This window comes from Phaseolus vulgaris, chromosome 10 (assembly GCF_051622355.1).
Source record: "Phaseolus vulgaris cultivar YP4 chromosome 10, ASM5162235v1, whole genome shotgun sequence".
Taxonomy (NCBI): Eukaryota; Viridiplantae; Streptophyta; class Magnoliopsida; order Fabales; family Fabaceae; genus Phaseolus; species Phaseolus vulgaris.
In genome coordinates, this window is record NC_143507.1 from 44,322,513 (window position 1) to 44,341,376 (window position 18,864).

At 31.8% G+C, this 18,864-nt stretch overlaps 4 protein-coding genes across 5 annotated transcripts; 2 read left to right on the forward strand and 2 right to left on the reverse strand.

The window, feature by feature from the left end:
• The first annotated feature begins 628 nt into the window (after window positions 1-628).
• Window positions 629-3,770, forward strand: LOC137819059 (protein NRT1/ PTR FAMILY 1.1). Of its 2 annotated transcripts, none has more exons than XM_068622782.1 (4): window positions 629-975; window positions 1,097-1,314; window positions 1,850-2,397; window positions 2,619-3,770. In XM_068622782.1, exons 1-4 carry the CDS (start codon window positions 867-869, stop codon window positions 3,592-3,594), a joined length of 1,851 nt encoding a protein of 616 aa, XP_068478883.1. In that variant the 5' UTR covers window positions 629-866; the 3' UTR covers window positions 3,595-3,770. The 2 variants fall into 2 exon arrangements, with proteins under 2 accessions (XP_068478883.1, XP_090152524.1); XM_090296398.1 differs by having other exon boundaries at window positions 650-975; window positions 1,097-1,318.
• A 4,230-nt stretch (window positions 3,771-8,000) lies between these two features.
• On the forward strand, window positions 8,001-11,824 carry LOC137819041 (protein NRT1/ PTR FAMILY 1.2). The gene is made up of 4 exons (XM_068622756.2): window positions 8,001-8,250; window positions 8,374-8,591; window positions 9,865-10,412; window positions 10,506-11,824. The coding sequence occupies exons 1-4, from the start codon at window positions 8,142-8,144 to the stop codon at window positions 11,314-11,316; spliced, it is 1,686 nt and encodes a 561-aa protein (XP_068478857.2). The 5' UTR covers window positions 8,001-8,141; the 3' UTR covers window positions 11,317-11,824.
• An 85-nt stretch (window positions 11,825-11,909) lies between these two features.
• Window positions 11,910-12,950, reverse strand: LOC137819042 (uncharacterized). Its single transcript, XM_068622757.2, has 3 exons — window positions 12,697-12,950; window positions 12,458-12,598; window positions 11,910-12,339 (listed from the first exon to the last, which is right to left on the reverse strand). The coding sequence occupies exons 1-3, from the start codon at window positions 12,871-12,873 to the stop codon at window positions 12,178-12,180; spliced, it is 480 nt and encodes a 159-aa protein (XP_068478858.1). The 5' UTR covers window positions 12,874-12,950; the 3' UTR covers window positions 11,910-12,177.
• Window positions 12,951-14,589: 1,639 nt separating this feature from the next.
• Window positions 14,590-18,042, reverse strand: RIN1 (P-loop containing nucleoside triphosphate hydrolases superfamily protein). Its single transcript, XM_068621634.2, has 12 exons — window positions 17,912-18,042; window positions 17,636-17,824; window positions 17,242-17,373; window positions 17,001-17,150; window positions 16,674-16,829; window positions 16,416-16,550; window positions 16,079-16,144; window positions 15,891-15,997; window positions 15,408-15,507; window positions 15,217-15,308; window positions 15,070-15,139; window positions 14,590-14,972 (listed from the first exon to the last, which is right to left on the reverse strand). Exons 1-12 carry the CDS (start codon window positions 17,999-18,001, stop codon window positions 14,883-14,885), a joined length of 1,377 nt encoding a protein of 458 aa, XP_068477735.1. The 5' UTR covers window positions 18,002-18,042; the 3' UTR covers window positions 14,590-14,882.
• Window positions 18,043-18,864: the final 822 nt, after the last annotated feature.

Here is an 18,864-nt window from a genome sequence, read left to right on the forward strand (position 1 = left end):
ATGAGTGAGGGCTACTAATGGAATTTGTGGTAAAAAAATAGTTATTCTGAGATAGAATTGGTTTTGCTTTTAAAACTACATTGCATTAAAACTAAAAAAAAAAATTTGTGTTAGTATAAAACTAAAGCTAAAAATTTAGAAACTTAAATTTATCTACTTTAAACTTATTTGCAAACGAAAGTTAAAAATTAAAACCCTAAAATTAAGGTGGAAACTTGTTCAAACACATTGAAAAACACCTCTTAATGTACTTTGTAAGATCTTGAATTTTTTTTATAAATTGATAGGTATTCTCTAAAAGATAAAAAGGAAATTGAAACTTTAGAAATAAAAATCAATTTCGAATCAAAGTATACAACAATTTAATATAAAGTATAGATTCGGAATGAAAATCAATCTCACATTAAATTACATAGACAAAACTTATATTTATGATAATTTTTTTGTTAAGCATATTTTAGAAAAAGAAACTCTAAGAAAACAATATACTTTTTAAAAAAATTATATATAAAATTTGTTTGTACTAAAATGTTTCATGTTTAACTGTGCTTTAGAGAAATTACATGTTTTGTATTGAAACTAAAAAAAATATTACATATAAATTTAAGAACAAAATTTAAGTAAGAACATACGTACTAACTAATTCTCTGATCTTGGTAAGTTAGTTAATCACTGGATTCTAATTGAAAACATTTGTCACAACACTTAAAATTTGAAGACGCCTTTGACAGTGGAAGAACAGAAGAGAGGTTTTGCTGAACATTGACTATTCTTGAGGTTTTGCTGAACATTACTATTTTATGTGTACTCTGGCTTTGTTTGTTGCTTTAGGATAAGGTGAGTAGTTAACTAACAGTGGCAGATCAATGGAGAAGATTGAGCTTTCTTCAGCTCAACCCCAAATGGCTTCTCACCGAATTTCTCAACTCCAAGGGCGTGGTAAGGGTGGCCTCGTTACCATGCCTTTCATCATAGGTTTGTGTTCTGTTGCACTGTTCCTCAATTCAACCTCGGACTATGTTCTTTCAGATCATGTTTTGTTTTATGTTATTTGTGTTCTGTGTTTTGTGTTTTGATTTGATGGGGTGAATGGCAGCAAATGAAGCACTTGCGAGAGTGGCAACCTTGGGGCTTCTGCCCAATATGATACTGTATTTGATGGGAAATTACAATCTTCATTTGGGCAAAGCTACCCAGATACTCCTATTATCTGTTGCAACCACCAATTTCATGCCTCTTCCTGGGGCATTCATTGCTGATTCTTATCTGGGTCGCTTTCTCTCTGTTGGTTTAGGTTCCTTCATCACTTTCCTGGTAGGTTTACCCCTTATTCCTTTTCCCTCATCACAATAACCATCCTCAATGATATTCTTGGATATTTCACTCATATGATTCTATCAAGTATCCTAGCCTTTGAAAGAAGTTATGAAAATCTATTGTCCTTGATGAACCAAAATGGAAATGGCCCCTTTTATAGATGATTTCAAGAAAAGAATGAGAGAGGTTGAGACTTTTTTATCTGTAGACACTAGGAAGTGATGTATGATATCAAGAATTTCTAGTTCTAGTAATGTCTAAGAAGCATGTTCTTATGTTGGATTTGCATTATTGCTGTTATATTTGTTATGTTTCATGATTTTTGTTCCATATTTAGATAGTATTTTACATATCTATAGTATCAAGTGCTGTAGAATAATGGTATTGACAAGTATTGTATCAGATACACAGTCTTTGTGCATTTAGTCTAAATTCAACTTCCAAAATTTCATTATGGTTGTGGTTACTTGGAAGATGGGGAAATATTTAGAATATGATTACTAATTAGTAGTGTTTTCACTCCTAATAACAGGGAATGGCACTATTGTGGCTAACAGCCATGATCCCAGAGGCTCAGCCTCCTCATTGCAATTCTGAAACTGAAAAATGTGTATCAGCAACATTTGGGCAAATGGCAATGTTAATCTCTTCCCTTGCTCTCATGTCCATTGGAAATGGTGGCCTTTCATGTTCCCTGGCCTTTGGTGCTGACCAGGTGAATAGAAAAGATAACCCCAATAATCAAAGGGCTTTGGAGATATTCTTCAGCTGGTACTATGCTTCCTCAGCAATATCAGTCATAATTGCCTTCACTGGAATTGTGTATATCCAAGATCATCTTGGATGGAAATTAGGCTTTGGAGTTCCAGCAGCACTCATGTTCTTGTCCACTGTTCTCTTTTTTCTGGCTTCTCCACTCTATGTAAAGCATAAAACACACAGCAGCTTGCTCACTGGCTTTGCCCGTGTCATTGTTGTAGCCTGTAAGAACAGAAAACTTCGAATACCGCATAAGGTCTCTGATGGAATGTATCATCATAACAAGGACTCTGATCTAGTTCTTCCAACTGATAAACTAAGGTTGAATCACATATTCACACTACCATTATTGTTATCTTTTGCTTACACACTGTTTGAAATAATAATAAGCTTCTAGTATATTTTTGTTAACATATGAGTTTTGATCATGTGATAGTAGATGATTGTTGTTATTTGAGGTATCAGTCTAGCTAAGATGTCAAGTTGCATAGAGATACCTAACATGAAATTTTTTTTTCTGATGATGTTGTGTTTTCTTCCAGGTTTCTGAATAAAGCTTGCTTCATTAAGGACCCAGAAAAAGATCTAGCCTCTGATGGATCAACCTTGAATCCATGGAGTCTGTGCACAGTTGATCAAGTAGAGGAACTAAAAGCTATTGTAAAAGTTATTCCCCTGTGGTCTACAGGGATCATGATGTATCTCAACATTGGAGGCTCATTTGGATTGCTGCAAGCTAAATCCCTTAACAGACACATCACTCCAAACTTTGAAGTTCCAGCAGGGTCTTTAACCGTAATCATGATATTCACAATTTTCATTTGGATAGCTCTTTATGACCGTGCCATTATTCCTCTAGCATCAAAGCTCAGAGGCAAACCAATTAGGATCAGCTCCAAGACAAGAATGGGTCTTGGGTTGTTCTTCTCTTTTCTCCACTTGGTAACTGCAGCAATTGTTGAGACTACAAGGAGAAGGAGAGCAATTAGTGAGGGACATGTTAATGACACACATGCAGTTTTGAACATGTCTGCAATGTGGCTTTTTCCTCAACTTTGCTTGGGTGGCATAGCTGAAGCATTCAATGCAGTAGGCCAGAATGAGTTCTATTACACTGAGTTTCCAAAGACCATGTCAAGCATTGCTTCTTCCTTTTTTGGAGTTGGAATGGCTGTAGGATATGTGTTATCTTCTTTGCTATTCAGTGCTGTGGAAAAGTTCAGTTCAAGAGGGGGAAAACATGGATGGATCTCAGATAACATTAACAAGGGTCATTTTGACAAGTACTATTGGGTTCTTGTCACTCTCAGTGCTGTTAATTTACTGTATTATCTACTATGCAGTTGGGCTTATGGACCTACTGCTGATCAAGAATCAAAGGTAACTCAAGAAAATGGTTCCAATGAGGAAGAATTACCATTAATTGGAGCCAGAACTGAGGATGGTTCATTTGACAAGGTATCACAGTTTAGTGAAGAAATTTTAAGAGCTTCATCACATAAAACTGTAACTCATTGAAATGAGTTTTTTTGTTATGTTAGAAGATCCTATGTTAAATAGATTTTAGAGTATTTCATAGTATATAATTGGAGAGAAATCACTTCATAAATTAATTTTATAAAATTGAATTAGATTTAAAGTTTATTTTTTAATATAATATTTTTTTATATAAAAAAAATCAAAATAATATTTTCTGTGTGTGAATTTTTTTCCTTATATACTGTCTTCTACAAATTTTCACTTGAAATATTAACAGACACGATAATATGATATCTACTTATATATTTATATCTATTTGTGTTTTACTTTATTCTAAATTTGATAAAATATTTTAAATATAGTACGAGTGAATAATAAAATATATAATAAATAAAATATGATTAAAATAATTTACCTATAAATAAAAAATATAAATAATTAAAATTATAAACATTCTAAACATATAATTTTAAAATAAAAATTTACATAAAAAAGGCCATATATATTGATCATTTTAATCTGTGAATTACTTTGATTTTTATACTTATAATTTAAGAAACTAATTTGATAATTTTCTACTTTCAACTATCAATTAACTTATTAGTTTTTCAGCTTTCTATTAATTTTGCATATATTTTTTGAAATATAATCTTGACTTATTATAATAATTAGAAAATAAATGTTATTATTTTATTTCTAAAGTAAGTAAATAAGAAGTATAAACTTAAAATTATTAGCTTAGGATTCTAATATTTCATAATTTTCTACAATAAACTCATATAGCTATTGAAGTCCACACACTATCTAAATATAATTACCTTTCTACTAATCCAATTTTAACAACTAAAAGACTTTAATTAAAAATAGTATGGTCTGATATGATTTATAGTCTTTCTTAAACATAAAGTTTGCAGTTCCAACTAATATTCTTCACATTAATTTCCTGAAAAACATTATATTAATTACAAAATATTAATCATCCTCATTATCCTAAAGTCTCTTAATTAGTTTTAGGTAAAAAGTAGATACACGATAAATGAATTAATTTTATTTTTATAATGATACATATTAAATACTGTTCATCAATGATACACTACAAAAAAAAATTATTAAATAAAAATTAATTTTAGAGAACAAAAATAATTAATTACTATATTGACTAAATTAGAGACCATTTTAGAGAAAAAAAAATTGTAGTTTCTAAATTAGTTTTTATTATTGTTAAATGGTTTCTAAATTAGTATATAATTAGCTACCAAGGTTTTGCTACCAAAGTTAGAAATTGGTAGCTAATTAGATTCAAATTTAGAAACCATTTAATAATAATAGAAACTAATTTAAAAATAAATAAAAATAATCTCTAAAATGGCCTTTAATTTAGTAACTAATTATTTTTTTTTCTAAATTTAATTTTTATTTCATATTTTTTCTTGTACTGATAAAACTTATTACAAACTATATAAATAAGCATGTTACATAATATGTCTTTATTACTATACTAATAACATCTAAATACTAAATATTTATATAAACGTTTTAGAATTTTTTTTATATACACTTTCGATCAAGAGTTGAAGTCTGAAAAAAAAAAGTTGGAAAGAAAGAAAAACACGACCGAAAGAAAAAAAAATAATTGTGTAGCAGGTAGTCTATGCAGAATTAAAAGTTTTTTCTTCTTTTAATGATGTTTGTCTTGGTAGTAGTGTTGGTGGTATATGGTAGATCAGTGAAAGCTTTCTGAAAAAGAGTATATATCAGAGTTCATGACTGTGACCTTTATCTTTTAAGAAATGCACATTCATATATATATATATATATATATATATATTTTAATTTCAAATAATACCTTTTGAGTATAGTAGTAAGTATGAGTGGTGGTTATTAGTTGTAATTGTTATTTGTGGTGGCAAGTAATAAACATTAGTAGTTTTTTTATTGATGGTGACTCTCTTTTCGTTTGTTTTTTTTTTTGAAGCTACAAAACTAAAAAAGAACCAACAAAGTGAAAAAATTGAGTATAAAATTAAGAAAAAAATTATCTTCGAAAAAACATCAAATACAATTAATCTTTTCGTCAACTCTCTCAAACACTCAAATAATGAAATTACTCTCGCTACAAATGAAGAATAATGAAAGTGTTATGACTGAAAAAGAGATATAAGAATAGAAATGTAACTAAAGTTATTTAAAAAAGTATATTTTATTTGGGAGAATTAATATAGTTGGTGGTGGAAAATGTATGAATATGGAGGAGGAATTTAACTTATTTTATTAAAATAAGATCATCATTCTTCGTATTACTTTTTCATTATTATGTTTTATTATAGATCTTTCAACATAATTAACTAATCGTCCAATAAGACAATCTTTAATGTGATTACTTACACATAATGCTTCAATTTAAGAATTTAATAAAATTTACAACTAAAAAATAATCATTACATATACAAACACCCGTTATTAAGAAAACATGTTTTAAATAATTTGAGAAGTATATAAAAAAAAATTTAAAACAATAAAAATAAAATAATTGTAAAGTTATAAAATTAAATTAAATATTCTTTTTAATATTAAAATAACTAACATGCTAAATTCTAATCGTGATTTGCACCCAACACTGCATAAAAAATATCTATTTTACTCTTAATATTTCGGATATCTATATCCATAATATAAATAAGACAATTTCAAATATGTAAATTCAGAACTAAGATGTATCTTTTAGATATGATCATCTACAACAGAGAAATGTCTTTGGAACGCTAAGATCTGAAAGTTTTTTTCTCATTCCAGATGCGAAAATCCAGAAAAGGTGAGAAGAACAATTTGAAGTTTAAAAAAAGTTATGGGTGAATTCATCTTTTACAAGAGAATTAGTCAAAATATTTTTGTGATTTCACATCATTAATTGGATTTTTAAGTAGAAAAAAGCACTTAGCCAAGAAATGTGCCTTTTGAAATGGAAAGTAGAGAACATAATAAAGATGAGATGATCACAAAGATTCCAAAACACTTGCTAAATTACAAACTTCCTTTCATGTCCTTTTCACAAAGTTTTAGGTAAAGTAGGCTTCTTCTCCATTTCAATAATTTTTTATTTATTAATGTTTTTTTTTTGGTAGAGACAACCATTTCTAAAAATTATAAAATAATTGATTGAATTAATGAGATTGATTAGGAACTAATTGATGATGTAAATGCTTATTGTTTAGCAAAACTTACTTTTAGTTTCTTATAACACCGTGATTCCGAATATGTATTTTAGTTTCTTATAACTAAAAATATCTATTTTAGTTTCTAAACAAAATTTTAATTATTTTTGTTTACTAAAACAATTAAAATACGTGCTTAAATTATTTCAATTCATAATTATTTATATATATATATAATAAATAGTAAGTATTTTTATTTTAACCATTATAAAATTTCTATTAATTATATGTAACAATAAAAGTGATAGGTTTATATATATTAAAAAATTTCACACTAAATTCGAGATATAAAATAACTAATGCAATTAAAAATGAGAAAGTGTTTCCACAATTGCTTAGTGAATGTAACAAAATTCAAGCCTTATAATTGATTAAAACCAGAAAGTTTCACATTGATATTTACTTTCTAAAATTACTCTAATTAGTAAATCAGCATACATATATGCTTTGATTATCAACATTGAAAAAAAAAATATAGTAAAAATATGGGAATTTTTTAACAATTGATAAAAAAATTTCTCTTAATTATTAAAAATTATTAAAATAAATAAAATTTTAATATATTATTGAAATGGATAAATCTTGTTACGATGACACGATTTTAATGTAGGAAGTGGCGTATCCGTGTCGGACATACGGATCGGTGTCGACACTCGTACGACACTTATCAGTGAAGTGTTCAATTCAAAAAATATTTGTTGGATTCTTAAAAATTCTAGCACGGTTCTAACACAATGTTAAAAGGTATAAATACAATAATTTTCTAAAAACTCAAATTTATTGTATAAATTTTTATTATGGTTATAAAAATAAGGAACAAATTCTTTTCAACCCGTCATGAAAAATATCTTCATGCTCCCAAAAGAATCTCAAACATAATTTTGCACATAAATATTTTTTTTCAATTTATATAATTTAAAATTATACGTATCTTCGTGTCTGTATCCATTGTCGTGTTAGTGTCCGTATTCGTGTTGTGTCAGTGTTCGTATCTGTGCTACATATGGTGCATTATGATAATTAAATTTGGACTAAAGTCGTATCAAGCGAAATAATTTACTTATTTTATTAAATTTTAAATAAAAATAACTATTTAAATAATTAAAGAGATTTTATCATTAAAAATTCTAAAATATGATGCATGATGAAACTTATTAATTTGTGTGAGGAAGGAAGTGTTATTAACATTGGGTGATACATTGTAAATATCGTGGGACGGTGATAGCATAGAAAGTGTTTGCTATAATTAATTAATATGTTGTAACAGAGAAACGAAGAGACATGGTGCAAGTTCTGACATCTTTATCTGCTGCATGAAAAGTGGTATTTAAGACCTCTCAAAACTCTTTTGTGTCTTACTTGTTTGCATTAACAATGGAGAAGCAAGTGGAGTTTTCTTCAACTCAATTTGAAATGGCTTCTCAACACCTTCAACAACCCCAGAGGAAAAAGGGTGGTTTTGTCACCATGCCTTTCATCATGGGTACACTTTGTGTTGTGTTGTGTTGTGTTGTTTCACATCATAAACAAGTCCATGTTCCTTCAGATTGTGTGCTTTGGTGATGGATTCTCTCATTCTTTTTGGTTTTGCTTGTTTGTGTTGCAGCAAATGAGGCACTTGCAAGAGTTGCAACATTTGGTCTTCTGCCAAACATGGTGGTGTATTTGATGGGGACTTACAACTTTCATTTGGCCAAAGCAACCCAAGTGCTTCTATTGTCCTCTGCAACAAGCAACATCACACCACTCATAGGTGCTTTCATTGCTGATTCTTGCTTGGGTCGATTCCTCTCTGTTGGGTTAGGATCCACCATCACTTTCCTGGTACTTTTTTTCAGCTTCCTTTATGTATTTTCTCTTTTGAATTCACAATTGCAATCTTCAGCTTTAGGACTTTTACTATTACTTTCTTTAATAAAAATCAATTAAAACAAAGTGTGCCAAAATGTGTATAAGAGCGTGTTTCTGGCTATGTAGTATAGATATAGATATGAATACGGACACAGCATATGTTTTTTTTAGCAGAAAGATGTTTCTTATAGCCTCCAATTATTCTCAAATGCAAAATAAGGAAAATTTGAGTAGTGTGGAACAGAATGCACCCAAAACATTGACTTCTCATCCCACTAAATTGGCTTTATGCACATGGTTTTAAAGAAGAAACAGCTGAGATAATTGGAAAGTGTTTCTATTTCTTCAATGTTGCTTTCTTTCTGTAAACTTTGAGTCACTTTTGTTTGTATAATAATGATGAAATGTAATTTACTTATGAAAGTAGCAAATTCTTTTTCTTTTCTTTTATTAGAGTAATCTTTGATATCTAGAAAAAATTGTTAATGAGTACTATTATTGTGGCTGTAATTACAGCTGCAGATACCCCAAAATTCGTGATGCAGCAACAGCCAAAATTGTAGTCAGCTTTTTTATATTGTCATCTGAAAACACACTGATTATTAGAATGATCTGAGAAGTTGTCGCTTTGTACTTAATTCCAGTCCAAGAGTTTTTGTACATGATCTGAGATTTGTTTACTCCTTTACTGATGAAACAAGTATGAACAATGCAACTTTTTTAGCGGCAAGAAGCTACTTTCTTCGTATAATATTGAAGTGTCTGATCAATGATTATTCTGCCGGACTTCAATTATATATTGGCATTAACAGAAATGTGAAGCCAGAAGCCATTTCTTTTATGATAAAATATCTTGCTTGGGTCGATTCCTCTCTGTTGTTGATGTGGCTTATCATGCCTTTTATTTGAGGATTGGTTTGGTGATCTGTAGAGTCTATAGTATGTTTGTAGACCAGGTGTTGGACTGGTTAGTTTTTACCACTATTTGTATAAGAGTTAAGACACCCCTAATGTCTATATAAGGGTTGGGACATCCTGAAGTGTCTCATTTTATTTTATTTATTCTTTGTTGAAAAAAATTTATGATAAAATATACATTCACAACTACATGATCTTTTCAAAGTACAAGAGAGCTATATGGAGATAAATAAAATATCATGCTGCATGAAATATAAGACTACATTAACATTTTGTATTTTTGATGCACTATTAGATTCTATTAAAACTTGTTTTATTCTTTTAACAGGGAATGATACTCTTGTGGCTAACAGCCATGATTCCACAAGCTCAGCCTCCTCCTTGCAACCTAGAAACTGAAAGATGTAAATCAGCCACAACTGGGCAAATGGCAATGCTAATCTCTTCCTTTGCTCTCATGTCATTTGGAAATGGTGGCCTTTCATGTTCCATGCCATTTGGTGCAGACCAGGTCAACAAAAAGGATAACCCCAACAACCACAGGGTCTTGGAAACATTTTTCAGCTGGTATTATGCTTTTACAGCTTTTGCTGTCATAATTGCCCTCACAGTCATAGTATATATCCAAGATCATTATGGGTGGAAAGTGGGTTTTGGTGTTCCAGCAGTACTTATGTTCATGTCCACTTTATTCTTTTTCCTTGCTTCTCCACTATATGTAAAGAATAAAGTTATGGGCAGCTTAATCACTGGCCTTGCACAAGTAACTGTTGTGGCCTATAAGAACCGGAATCTTCCTTTACCACCTAGGAACTCAGTTGAAATGTACCATCGTAGGAAGGACTCTGATCTTCTTGTTCCTGCTGATAAACTAAGGTTGATATGATAACACTACCATTATTATCATATTATGTTATGCTTATTCATGGATAAAAAATTATGAACCTCTTGCAATGCTTTGTTTTCTAGGTTTCTGAATAAAGCTTGTATCATTCAAGATCCTGAGAAAGATATAGCATGTGATGGATCAGCCTCAGATCCGTGGAGTCTCTGCACAATAGAACAAGTGGAAGAACTAAAAGCTATTATTAAAGTTATTCCACTGTGGTCTTCAGGGATCATGGTGTCAATTAACATTGGAGGCTCTTTTGGAATACTGCAAGCTAAATCCCTCAACAGGCACATCACTTCACACTTTGAAGTTCCAGCAGGTTCTTTTTCTGTAGTCTTGGTGATTACAATATTTATATGGCTGGCTCTTTATGATAGGGCCATTATTCCTCTAGCATCAAAGCTCATAGGCAAACCGGTTAGGATCAGTGCCAAGAGAAGAATGGGAATTGGGTTGGGTTTCTCTTTACTCCACTTTTCAACTGCAGCTATTGTGGAGACTACAAGGAGAAGGAGAGCAATCAAAGAGGGACATGTTAATGATGTGCATGCAGTGTTGAATATGTCTGGAATGTGGCTTGTTCCTCAACTTTTCTTGGCAGGCATGGCAGAAGCATTCAATGCCATAGGCCAAAATGAGTTCTATTACACAGAGTTTCCTAGCACTATGTCAAGTATTGCCTCTTGCCTTTTTGGACTTGGAATGGCTGCAGGAAGTGCTTTATCTAGTTTGATATTCAGCACTGTGGAACATGTTACTTCAAGAGGAGGAAAGGAGGGATGGATTTTAGATAATATTAACAAGGGTCGTTATGACAAGTACTACTGGGTGCTTGCTCTGCTGAATGCTGTTAATATACTCTATTATCTAGTATGCAGTTGGGCTTAAGGACCCACACATGATCAACTATCCAAGTTGTCTGATGAAAATACTTCAAATGAGAAACCATAAACTCAAAATGGCTTTGTGACCAAGGCATATCCATGTCAGTGAAGATATTGGCTTAAATGTTAAAAGAGTTAACTAGATTTGGCAATGAATAATTGGGGGTCTATTGAAAAGGTAGTCAAGGTTAGTGAAAACAATGATTCAAAGAGTTAACTGAAGTGCCTACAGGTTCACAATGGAAAGAAAAAGTATGGATCTATGCAGGAAGACCCTGATTGACTAGTTGAGATGTTGAACTTTGTAGGAACTTACACTACTTGGATAGCCATATTTATATATTTTCATGATTTGATATGTAGTAGTTGCATATATCAACAGCTATTAATGTGTGTATAAACTGTATTGCTATGTCAAGATGCATATTTTCTCCATAGTAAAATTGTTACTGTAACACGTTGCAATTGCCATCAAAGTTCAAGTTGAGCAAAACATAACAAGCTATTATATATGAGAGGAGTCATACACTTTAGGCAAAAGCATTTAAGAGTCACTTACTGCAAGTATTATAAATGTAATTTATAGTATAAGAGAGAAGGTAGAATTTGAGAAGTCTATTGTAGGACTATTTAGAGAGATTGTATTCTCATTTCAAAAGTAACAGTGAAATAAAAGTTATATTCTCTGTTCACAAGAATATCTTGCTCTGCTTGATTTCTCCTTTATTGTGGTGTCTACCTTTTAATCCTCAACACCAACAAAATAGATACAACATGTCACTGAAGTTGATTGAAACTGTTTACTTTCACATGGTAGGAGAAAAGCAGAGCCTCCATTAACAAAAAATGTAAAGGAAGGCACTAGTTAGAGTTTACTTGCTTGGTGTTTTGAATTCTTTGTAGCTACTGCCATCCACAGTTTTCCTAGAGCAATCAATTCTCCATTCTGCTTTTTCCTTACTTCCACAATCACAGAACTTAAATCAGCCTTCCTTCCTACAACCTTTGCTTCTATTTCAACCTCTTCCTATTGTTGGTAGAATTAATGATTTGATGAGTAAAACAATTGGACTAAAGGATGCAAAAGTTTTCACAGATTCACAAAAACCAAAGATATTGAGATGTGAACATGAAGAGAAGACTACCTGAAGCTTTGCTGTTGAGTAGTATGAGATACTTAAGTCAAGAGTGACATGGTGACATTGGTTAACTGTGTAGGGGACAACACTTCCAACCATGTCTACTAATGTTGCTATTGCACTCACATGCCAGTTTCCACTTTCATCCTACAGACATAAAAGCAAGAATTGCCATGGTTATTACAGACAACAACAACAAAAAGGGCTTAAAAAAAGATAAAGGGTTCAAGTTCCTGATTGATTACCAACAAGCCACTGTGTATGATCATGTCACAGAGAAAAAAACCTTTGTGTGCCTTAACAAATCGGATACCCCTTGTGGAGGAAGTCTCTACCTCATGACCGTTAGTCTCATCTGACAGGTCTTTTATCCATTTCTGAATAGCCTCAATATTATGATCCTCCATATCTTTCTCAACCATCTCACACAACAGGCTGAAACACAACCCTTCTCAATTTCATAACTCATTTCATCACTCTTTTTCTTCAGGTTGTATTTAAACCAGTTACAAAGTCAACCTTGTTTTATGATAAAGGGGAAAATACTTTATTCACTTTGCTTGATTCTCCCTGCACCACACATCAATTCAAATTTGCATTCAAACAATGAAGTGAAATGTCCGTTTTAACCTTAACGATTTAAAATATTTTGCCTTCTCAAATATAAAAATATTCATATTCATAAGCCAAATCACAAAGTTCGTTCTAGATTTAGTCATTGGGAAGTTTACCTAGACAGCATAAATGACTTTTCGGATGTCAAGATCCGTAAACAAACATAAATGAGTTATGGATCCTGACAGCACCATTTACCGCACACCATTCTAGACATGAAAATCTTAAACTTATAACTCACTTCTGGATATGGTCATCTAGAAACTTAAATGAAACATGAAAATAACCTTATAGATATCCAAAATTCGGAATATATAACAACCACTTCCAGATTTTTGCGTCCGTAAGCAAACATGAATATGAAACCAAGGATAATGCTGGATTTTAAATTTTAAGTTGGTTGCATGGAGAAATTGCTATTTTAGACCAGTTTGGACTTTATGCAGTTCAGTTTTAAATCGGTTTTAATTCAATATTTAAAAAGGACTTGAGAAAGAGGTTGTCCAAATAGAGATCACAAATAATTCAAACTTGATAAATTTATTCAAACATATATCTGTCGTGTTTTTCAATATGTCAGTGATCAAACATTCTTTAAAATTAAATATTTGCCTCATACATAAATTATTTTTAACATATAGAAAGTTTATTCACATTTTTTCTTTTCATTTTCTAAAAATATGTATGGGAAAAATTTATGTTTGTGTATAGAACAGACACCATTTTTCACATTCTTGATTATTTTTACTCTAACCTTTATTTATTAGATGAATGTGATATGGTGCTATATTTTCATTTCTCTTTTAAGCCGCCGGCGAGGTTCACGTGACTGTAATTGTTGAAAACAGTGTGTATAAGAGAAAGGAGATCACACGAGGTTCACATGCACTTTAGAATTGATTTTTTTTTTTTTAAAATATCAAGATAATAAAAAATTAAAATTTAAAAAGTGATTTAATAATTCAAGAAAAAAAGTGACATATTCAACCCCTTAAATTGTGGGCATAGTTCTTGATAAAATTAAATGTTATAATTTTTATGTAATGAAACTGTGATTAATAAGTAATATTTGAAGTTGTTTAATAGTAAGAAAATCATTTGATGATACAAAATGAACTTTCAAAATATAATATAAGTTAATGATTTAAAAAAATATTGTGAATATGTATTTAACTTTTGGAACATACTAGCATTTATCTTTTTAAGATTGAAATAACTCAAATTAAAATTTTAAAATGAACTTTCAAAACACAAAGTTAGATGATAAAAAACCCATAAATTCCAATTAGAAAAACAAATAAACAATAAAGAGACAGATAAACTCATAAATTTATTAATAATAATATATGTATATGCATTAATTTAGTTTATAATTTATATAAACACAATGGGAAGTTCAGGAATTCTCACAACTGCTAAGCACGTCCTACAATATTCCAAAAGCCACCAAAAAGTTGTAGAATTGAGGGGATAGAAGTTAAAACCATGAAGTAAAGTTTGAAGAAGAAAAAGAAACAAAAACATGGGGGAAATAAACTGCCTCGTTAGATTCCATGTTGCCTTCCTGTTTTCAGTCGTCAAAACACAATAATCTTAAAGCGATTTCAGCAAAAAATTACAGCACACTTTAACCACGTGATTGTTATCCAGTGACTCTTTCGTGTTCTTATCTCAGGTTCCTGCTACCATCAATAATACCCTGATGTATTCTTTGAACCAATGGTCTGGGATCATGCAGTAGACAGTAGAGAAGCACCAAGCAAACCGGTTGTAATTAAAACCCAACCACCAGCTATTGCAACAGTTTCAAAATATACTATGAAATGTATTTCTCCTGCTGCTCTTGAAGTAACCTGGCAGATGATTTGGCATCCAAATATAGCGAACAAACCTCTTCAAGATCCGCCTATAAATTTCACAACAATAATAATTCATTAAGTTGAAGATAAGCACGTAGTGATTATTTCAAATGCCGACATCAAATAGTCCAACTTCATTATTACCTTGCATATATTGTCTCGGCCATTCATTTTTGCCACAATGCTGGCAGGTGATAACAGCTGAACTGCATGCCTGATAAGGAACAAGTGTAAGAAACATAAGGAAAAGCATAGGGTAGGATAGGGGAACAGCAAATCTAGAATGCAAACCTTAAAGATGTCCGTTGTCCAATCTCCCCAAGGAAAGCTAAACTCTCGTCATCCACCACCAGTTCCTCTACTTGAGCACGGATAGCTAGAATCTGTTCCACAGGTAAGTGGCATGTATGTTTGCACATATCAAAATACACAACACTTGACATCTTGAAAGTATATCGGAAGAAATATAAAGGTAATGCTACCTGTATCATTTCAGCAGGACCGTAGATTTGTGTTCGAATGATCACCAACCGATCCAGCAGGTCAACAGGTATGCCGTGAGGACTGGTCATATCAGTCCCTCTGTATAAAAAAGCAGGCAATAATGCTCAAATGTTGGCAGGTGAAACAATGAAAACGGAGACATAGCAATCTAACCACTAACCAATATGACCATTTACTTGAAGTTTACATTGAGTACGTCAAATTGTCAATTAAGTATGTAGTATAAACCCTAAACATCAATGAAGACTCACAAACACAGACTTATTTTTCAATCTTTACTAGTGATAAAACTCAAGATGGAGTTAGTTAAAAAAACTAACAAAATAAGACCCATGGTGGGACCTGCTATGGTAAAAATATACCAAGAATGACTGGCAACCTATCATCACACTGCATTCATTTGATTTATCCAAATTTACCACTGGACCAAACCTTTAAAAGCAACATTATTTTCATCATACCTTACATTGCAAATTCCTCTATTAGTAGCAAAGATTACTATTGGAGATAGGGAGCTCTCTAAAGCACGATTCAAATATGAAAAACACTCCATGTCTAACATATGAACCTGCAAAGAAGCATTAATATTTAATTATTTAGATGCATTAGAAATGCAATATTTAAATGAGAGGGTTATTGACAGAGTCACCTCATCGATAAATAAAACTCCAGGGACAAGCTCTGCCACACCTTCATCAATATATCTATTGACAACCTGTCACCAACAAAAACAGTTACCCTCTTGATTCCGTATCTTTTTTCTTTTACCTTTGTTTTTTTTCTGGTTATAAATCACAAGTATGACCTTATCAATCACCATTTTCAATTCATGTATGAAACATCTTAAACAATAGGTAATACACCCAATGACAATTGGATGTATTTGGAGAAATTGTCAAGAGAACCCCTCATTTTCAGAGCCATAATTTTTCCCACAACTAATTAAATTAGAGACTACAAACTTATATCAGAAGTTCTGAAAATACCTTGTTAATTTCTTGTCTCAACTTGTCAGTGATTTCGGTTTTCCTGGGTTTCATCATCTGACCCATAAGAGACAGAATATCTTGTCCCCCTTGAGGTCGTGCATTGGCAGCATCCAGATCATGTAAGGTTACATCCTTCAAGAACAAGCAATTCAAATCACCAAGAGATCAGAAATAACTAATAATAATAATAATTATACTAAAATAGAAAATCTTAGAGGCATTACATTGATACAAATTTGGTTTCAAATTAAATACCTGAACAATCTCCTTTTTCTTGTGAACCTCTCCCTTGGGAAGTGGAACATACTCTTCTGCTTCAAGGTCAAATTCTGTAGCAAAAGCATCACTTCGACCCACCCTTTTTACAGCGCCACTATTTGCCTCAATGTATATAACATCCCCAACAGCTACCTGCACCACGTATGCAGAAGTCCCAAATCAAAACATCACACATTTGTTCACACAAAAATTACACAGCTTTAAGAATAAAACAGCTCCATACAAAAAAAAAAAATTAAACTCATAACTAATTACGTTACACATGGCTGCACACACAGAGCAAGAGGAAATCATAAACCTAACCTTTTCCTTAATCAAGGCATCATATATGGTGGGATCCAATTTGAGTTGCTTGGTCCCTTTCACTGTCTTCAATCCAATTATCACGTGGCTAATACTTTTACCATAACCACCTGATACACTCTCAGTTTCTTCCGGAGTGAGCTCAGTTACCTTACACAAGACAAGCAAAAACATCAACAACAATATGCAAAATGCACAATCACACCCCAGTTTCAATAAGAGACAGAAGCTACAAAGTCACCTCTCCTTCATACACTTCCTTGTTTTCCTTTATACGCAGACCAATGGCCCGTCGAAAATTTTCCATGAGAACCTCAGTCTTCTTCACTTCTGAAGAGTACACTTCAGAGCCAACCATTGGACAGAATGGAACCTGCAGAGTGGCATAAACCTCATTAGCAGTGACAAAAATACGAGTTTAATTAATGGCTATGCACCGAGTGTCGTCCAATTACAAAAACATCCGTTGCCATGACTCTTAAGATCGTTATAATAAAATTCAATAAACAAACATAACACATACAATGGTTTATCATTAGCTGAGAACGCTAAAATGCCTTACACTAACAGAGCATAGTTTTCCTTTTCTCAAGCAAACAAAAAAAAAAAAAACAGCACAAGAATTAGTGTTGAACCTTGGTGCCAAGCTCTTGGCTTATCCCAAGTGCCAGTGCAGTCTTTCCGGTTCCAGGTGGTCCGGCGAGAAGAAGTGCACGGCCGGCCATCTTCTTCTGGCGAATCATGTCGACGACGAGACCGGATGCTTCTCTGGCTTCAACTTGGCCGACGAAGCCAGCGGCGAAACGCGATGCCTTTCCACTGGCCTGAACATCAATAATCAAAGAAAAATTGGGAACTGAAAATGGGAGACCTAGCACAGAATAGGAGAAGAAAGAGGAAGGAGAACGAACCTCGAGACCTAGGCCTTTGATGTGAGTGTGGGTAGCAACACGCTGTTTCTTGGTTGTTGACTGAACCTCTTCGATTTTCATCTTCTCCATTTCTCTCTCTTTCTCTGAGGTTTTGCACTTTGCAGCAGCGGACACAGAGCAACAACACGAAACGAGAGAACGCGCTAGAAATGAAAACACAAGGGAAGAAGAAGGTGAATTCACTGGGCCATGGACTAACCCAGGCCCATATACTTAAATCTTGGGGAGTTACGTTCTGCACCCCTATAATATGAAATTCCATTTTTACTCTTTTAAAATTGTATTATGGAATATATCATCCAAGATAAATTCTGGAATATATAATACGGAATATATATATATTATGAATTTTAAATTATGAAATATGTTATTTTTTAATTTTTTAAATGTTTTGATATCTTATTTGAACTAATTTTGAACATAGTTAATTTATTTTTATATTTTAAACAAATAATTTATTTAATACACAAGTTTTTTAATAGGAAAAATATTCACTAAAAGTGAACACAATAAATGATGATTTTATCTAATATATTAATAATAATAATAAAATATATAATATCATTGCTTCTTTGCAGTATTAACTCTTCTACTTTTTTTCCTTTTTATATTTTTATTTGTTGTAAAAAATGTATAAATATAAATTTTGCTTTCAAAATAAAATTAAAGTACCACACATAACATTTGGACATTTTTTAAATGATAAAAAATAGCATTCACTTTTTTTTGTTATGCAGCAGAGATGAAAAAAATTGCATTTAAAATATCATCATTCATAATGGCTTTAAAAGCATTACAGCTTGTACAAAGAAAGTAGCAAATGAATCACAGATTCTAAACTATATTAGGTTCAAATATTTGCCACCAATGCTCTCTATAGTAGAATTTCTGAGCATTGTTTTCATGTGAACTGAGCCAACTTGTAATGCAAA

Excerpts from the sequence above, each read along its gene's own strand:
- LOC137819059 (XM_068622782.1), top strand. The coding sequence starts at position 867 with ATGGAGAAGATTGAGCTTTCTTCAGCTCAACCCCAAATGGCTTCTCAC. Across the intron at positions 976-1,096 it reads TACCATGCCTTTCATCATAG|CAAATGAAGCACTTGCGAGA; the intron begins GTTTGTGTTCTG and ends GGTGAATGGCAG. Across the intron at positions 2,398-2,618 it reads CTTCCAACTGATAAACTAAG|GTTTCTGAATAAAGCTTGCT; the intron begins GTTGAATCACAT and ends GTTTTCTTCCAG.
- LOC137819041 (XM_068622756.2), top strand. The coding sequence starts at position 8,142 with ATGGAGAAGCAAGTGGAGTTTTCTTCAACTCAATTTGAAATGGCTTCT. Across the intron at positions 8,592-9,864 it reads GATCCACCATCACTTTCCTG|GGAATGATACTCTTGTGGCT; the intron begins GTACTTTTTTTC and ends TTCTTTTAACAG. Across the intron at positions 10,413-10,505 it reads GTTCCTGCTGATAAACTAAG|GTTTCTGAATAAAGCTTGTA; the intron begins GTTGATATGATA and ends TTTGTTTTCTAG.
- RIN1 (XM_068621634.2), bottom strand. The coding sequence starts at position 18,001 with ATGGAGAAGATGAAAATCGAAGAGGTTCAGTCAACAACCAAGAAACAG. Across the intron at positions 16,830-17,000 it reads ATGCCTTGATTAAGGAAAAG|GTAGCTGTTGGGGATGTTAT; the intron begins GTTAGGTTTATG and ends TACGTGGTGCAG. Across the intron at positions 16,145-16,415 it reads TGAGACAAGAAATTAACAAG|GTTGTCAATAGATATATTGA; the intron begins GTATTTTCAGAA and ends TGTTGGTGACAG.
- LOC137819042 (XM_068622757.2), bottom strand. The coding sequence starts at position 12,873 with ATGGTTGAGAAAGATATGGAGGATCATAATATTGAGGCTATTCAGAAA. Across the intron at positions 12,599-12,696 it reads TCATACACAGTGGCTTGTTG|GATGAAAGTGGAAACTGGCA; the intron begins GTAATCAATCAG and ends TTATGTCTGTAG. Across the intron at positions 12,340-12,457 it reads ACTCAACAGCAAAGCTTCAG|GAAGAGGTTGAAATAGAAGC; the intron begins GTAGTCTTCTCT and ends TACCAACAATAG.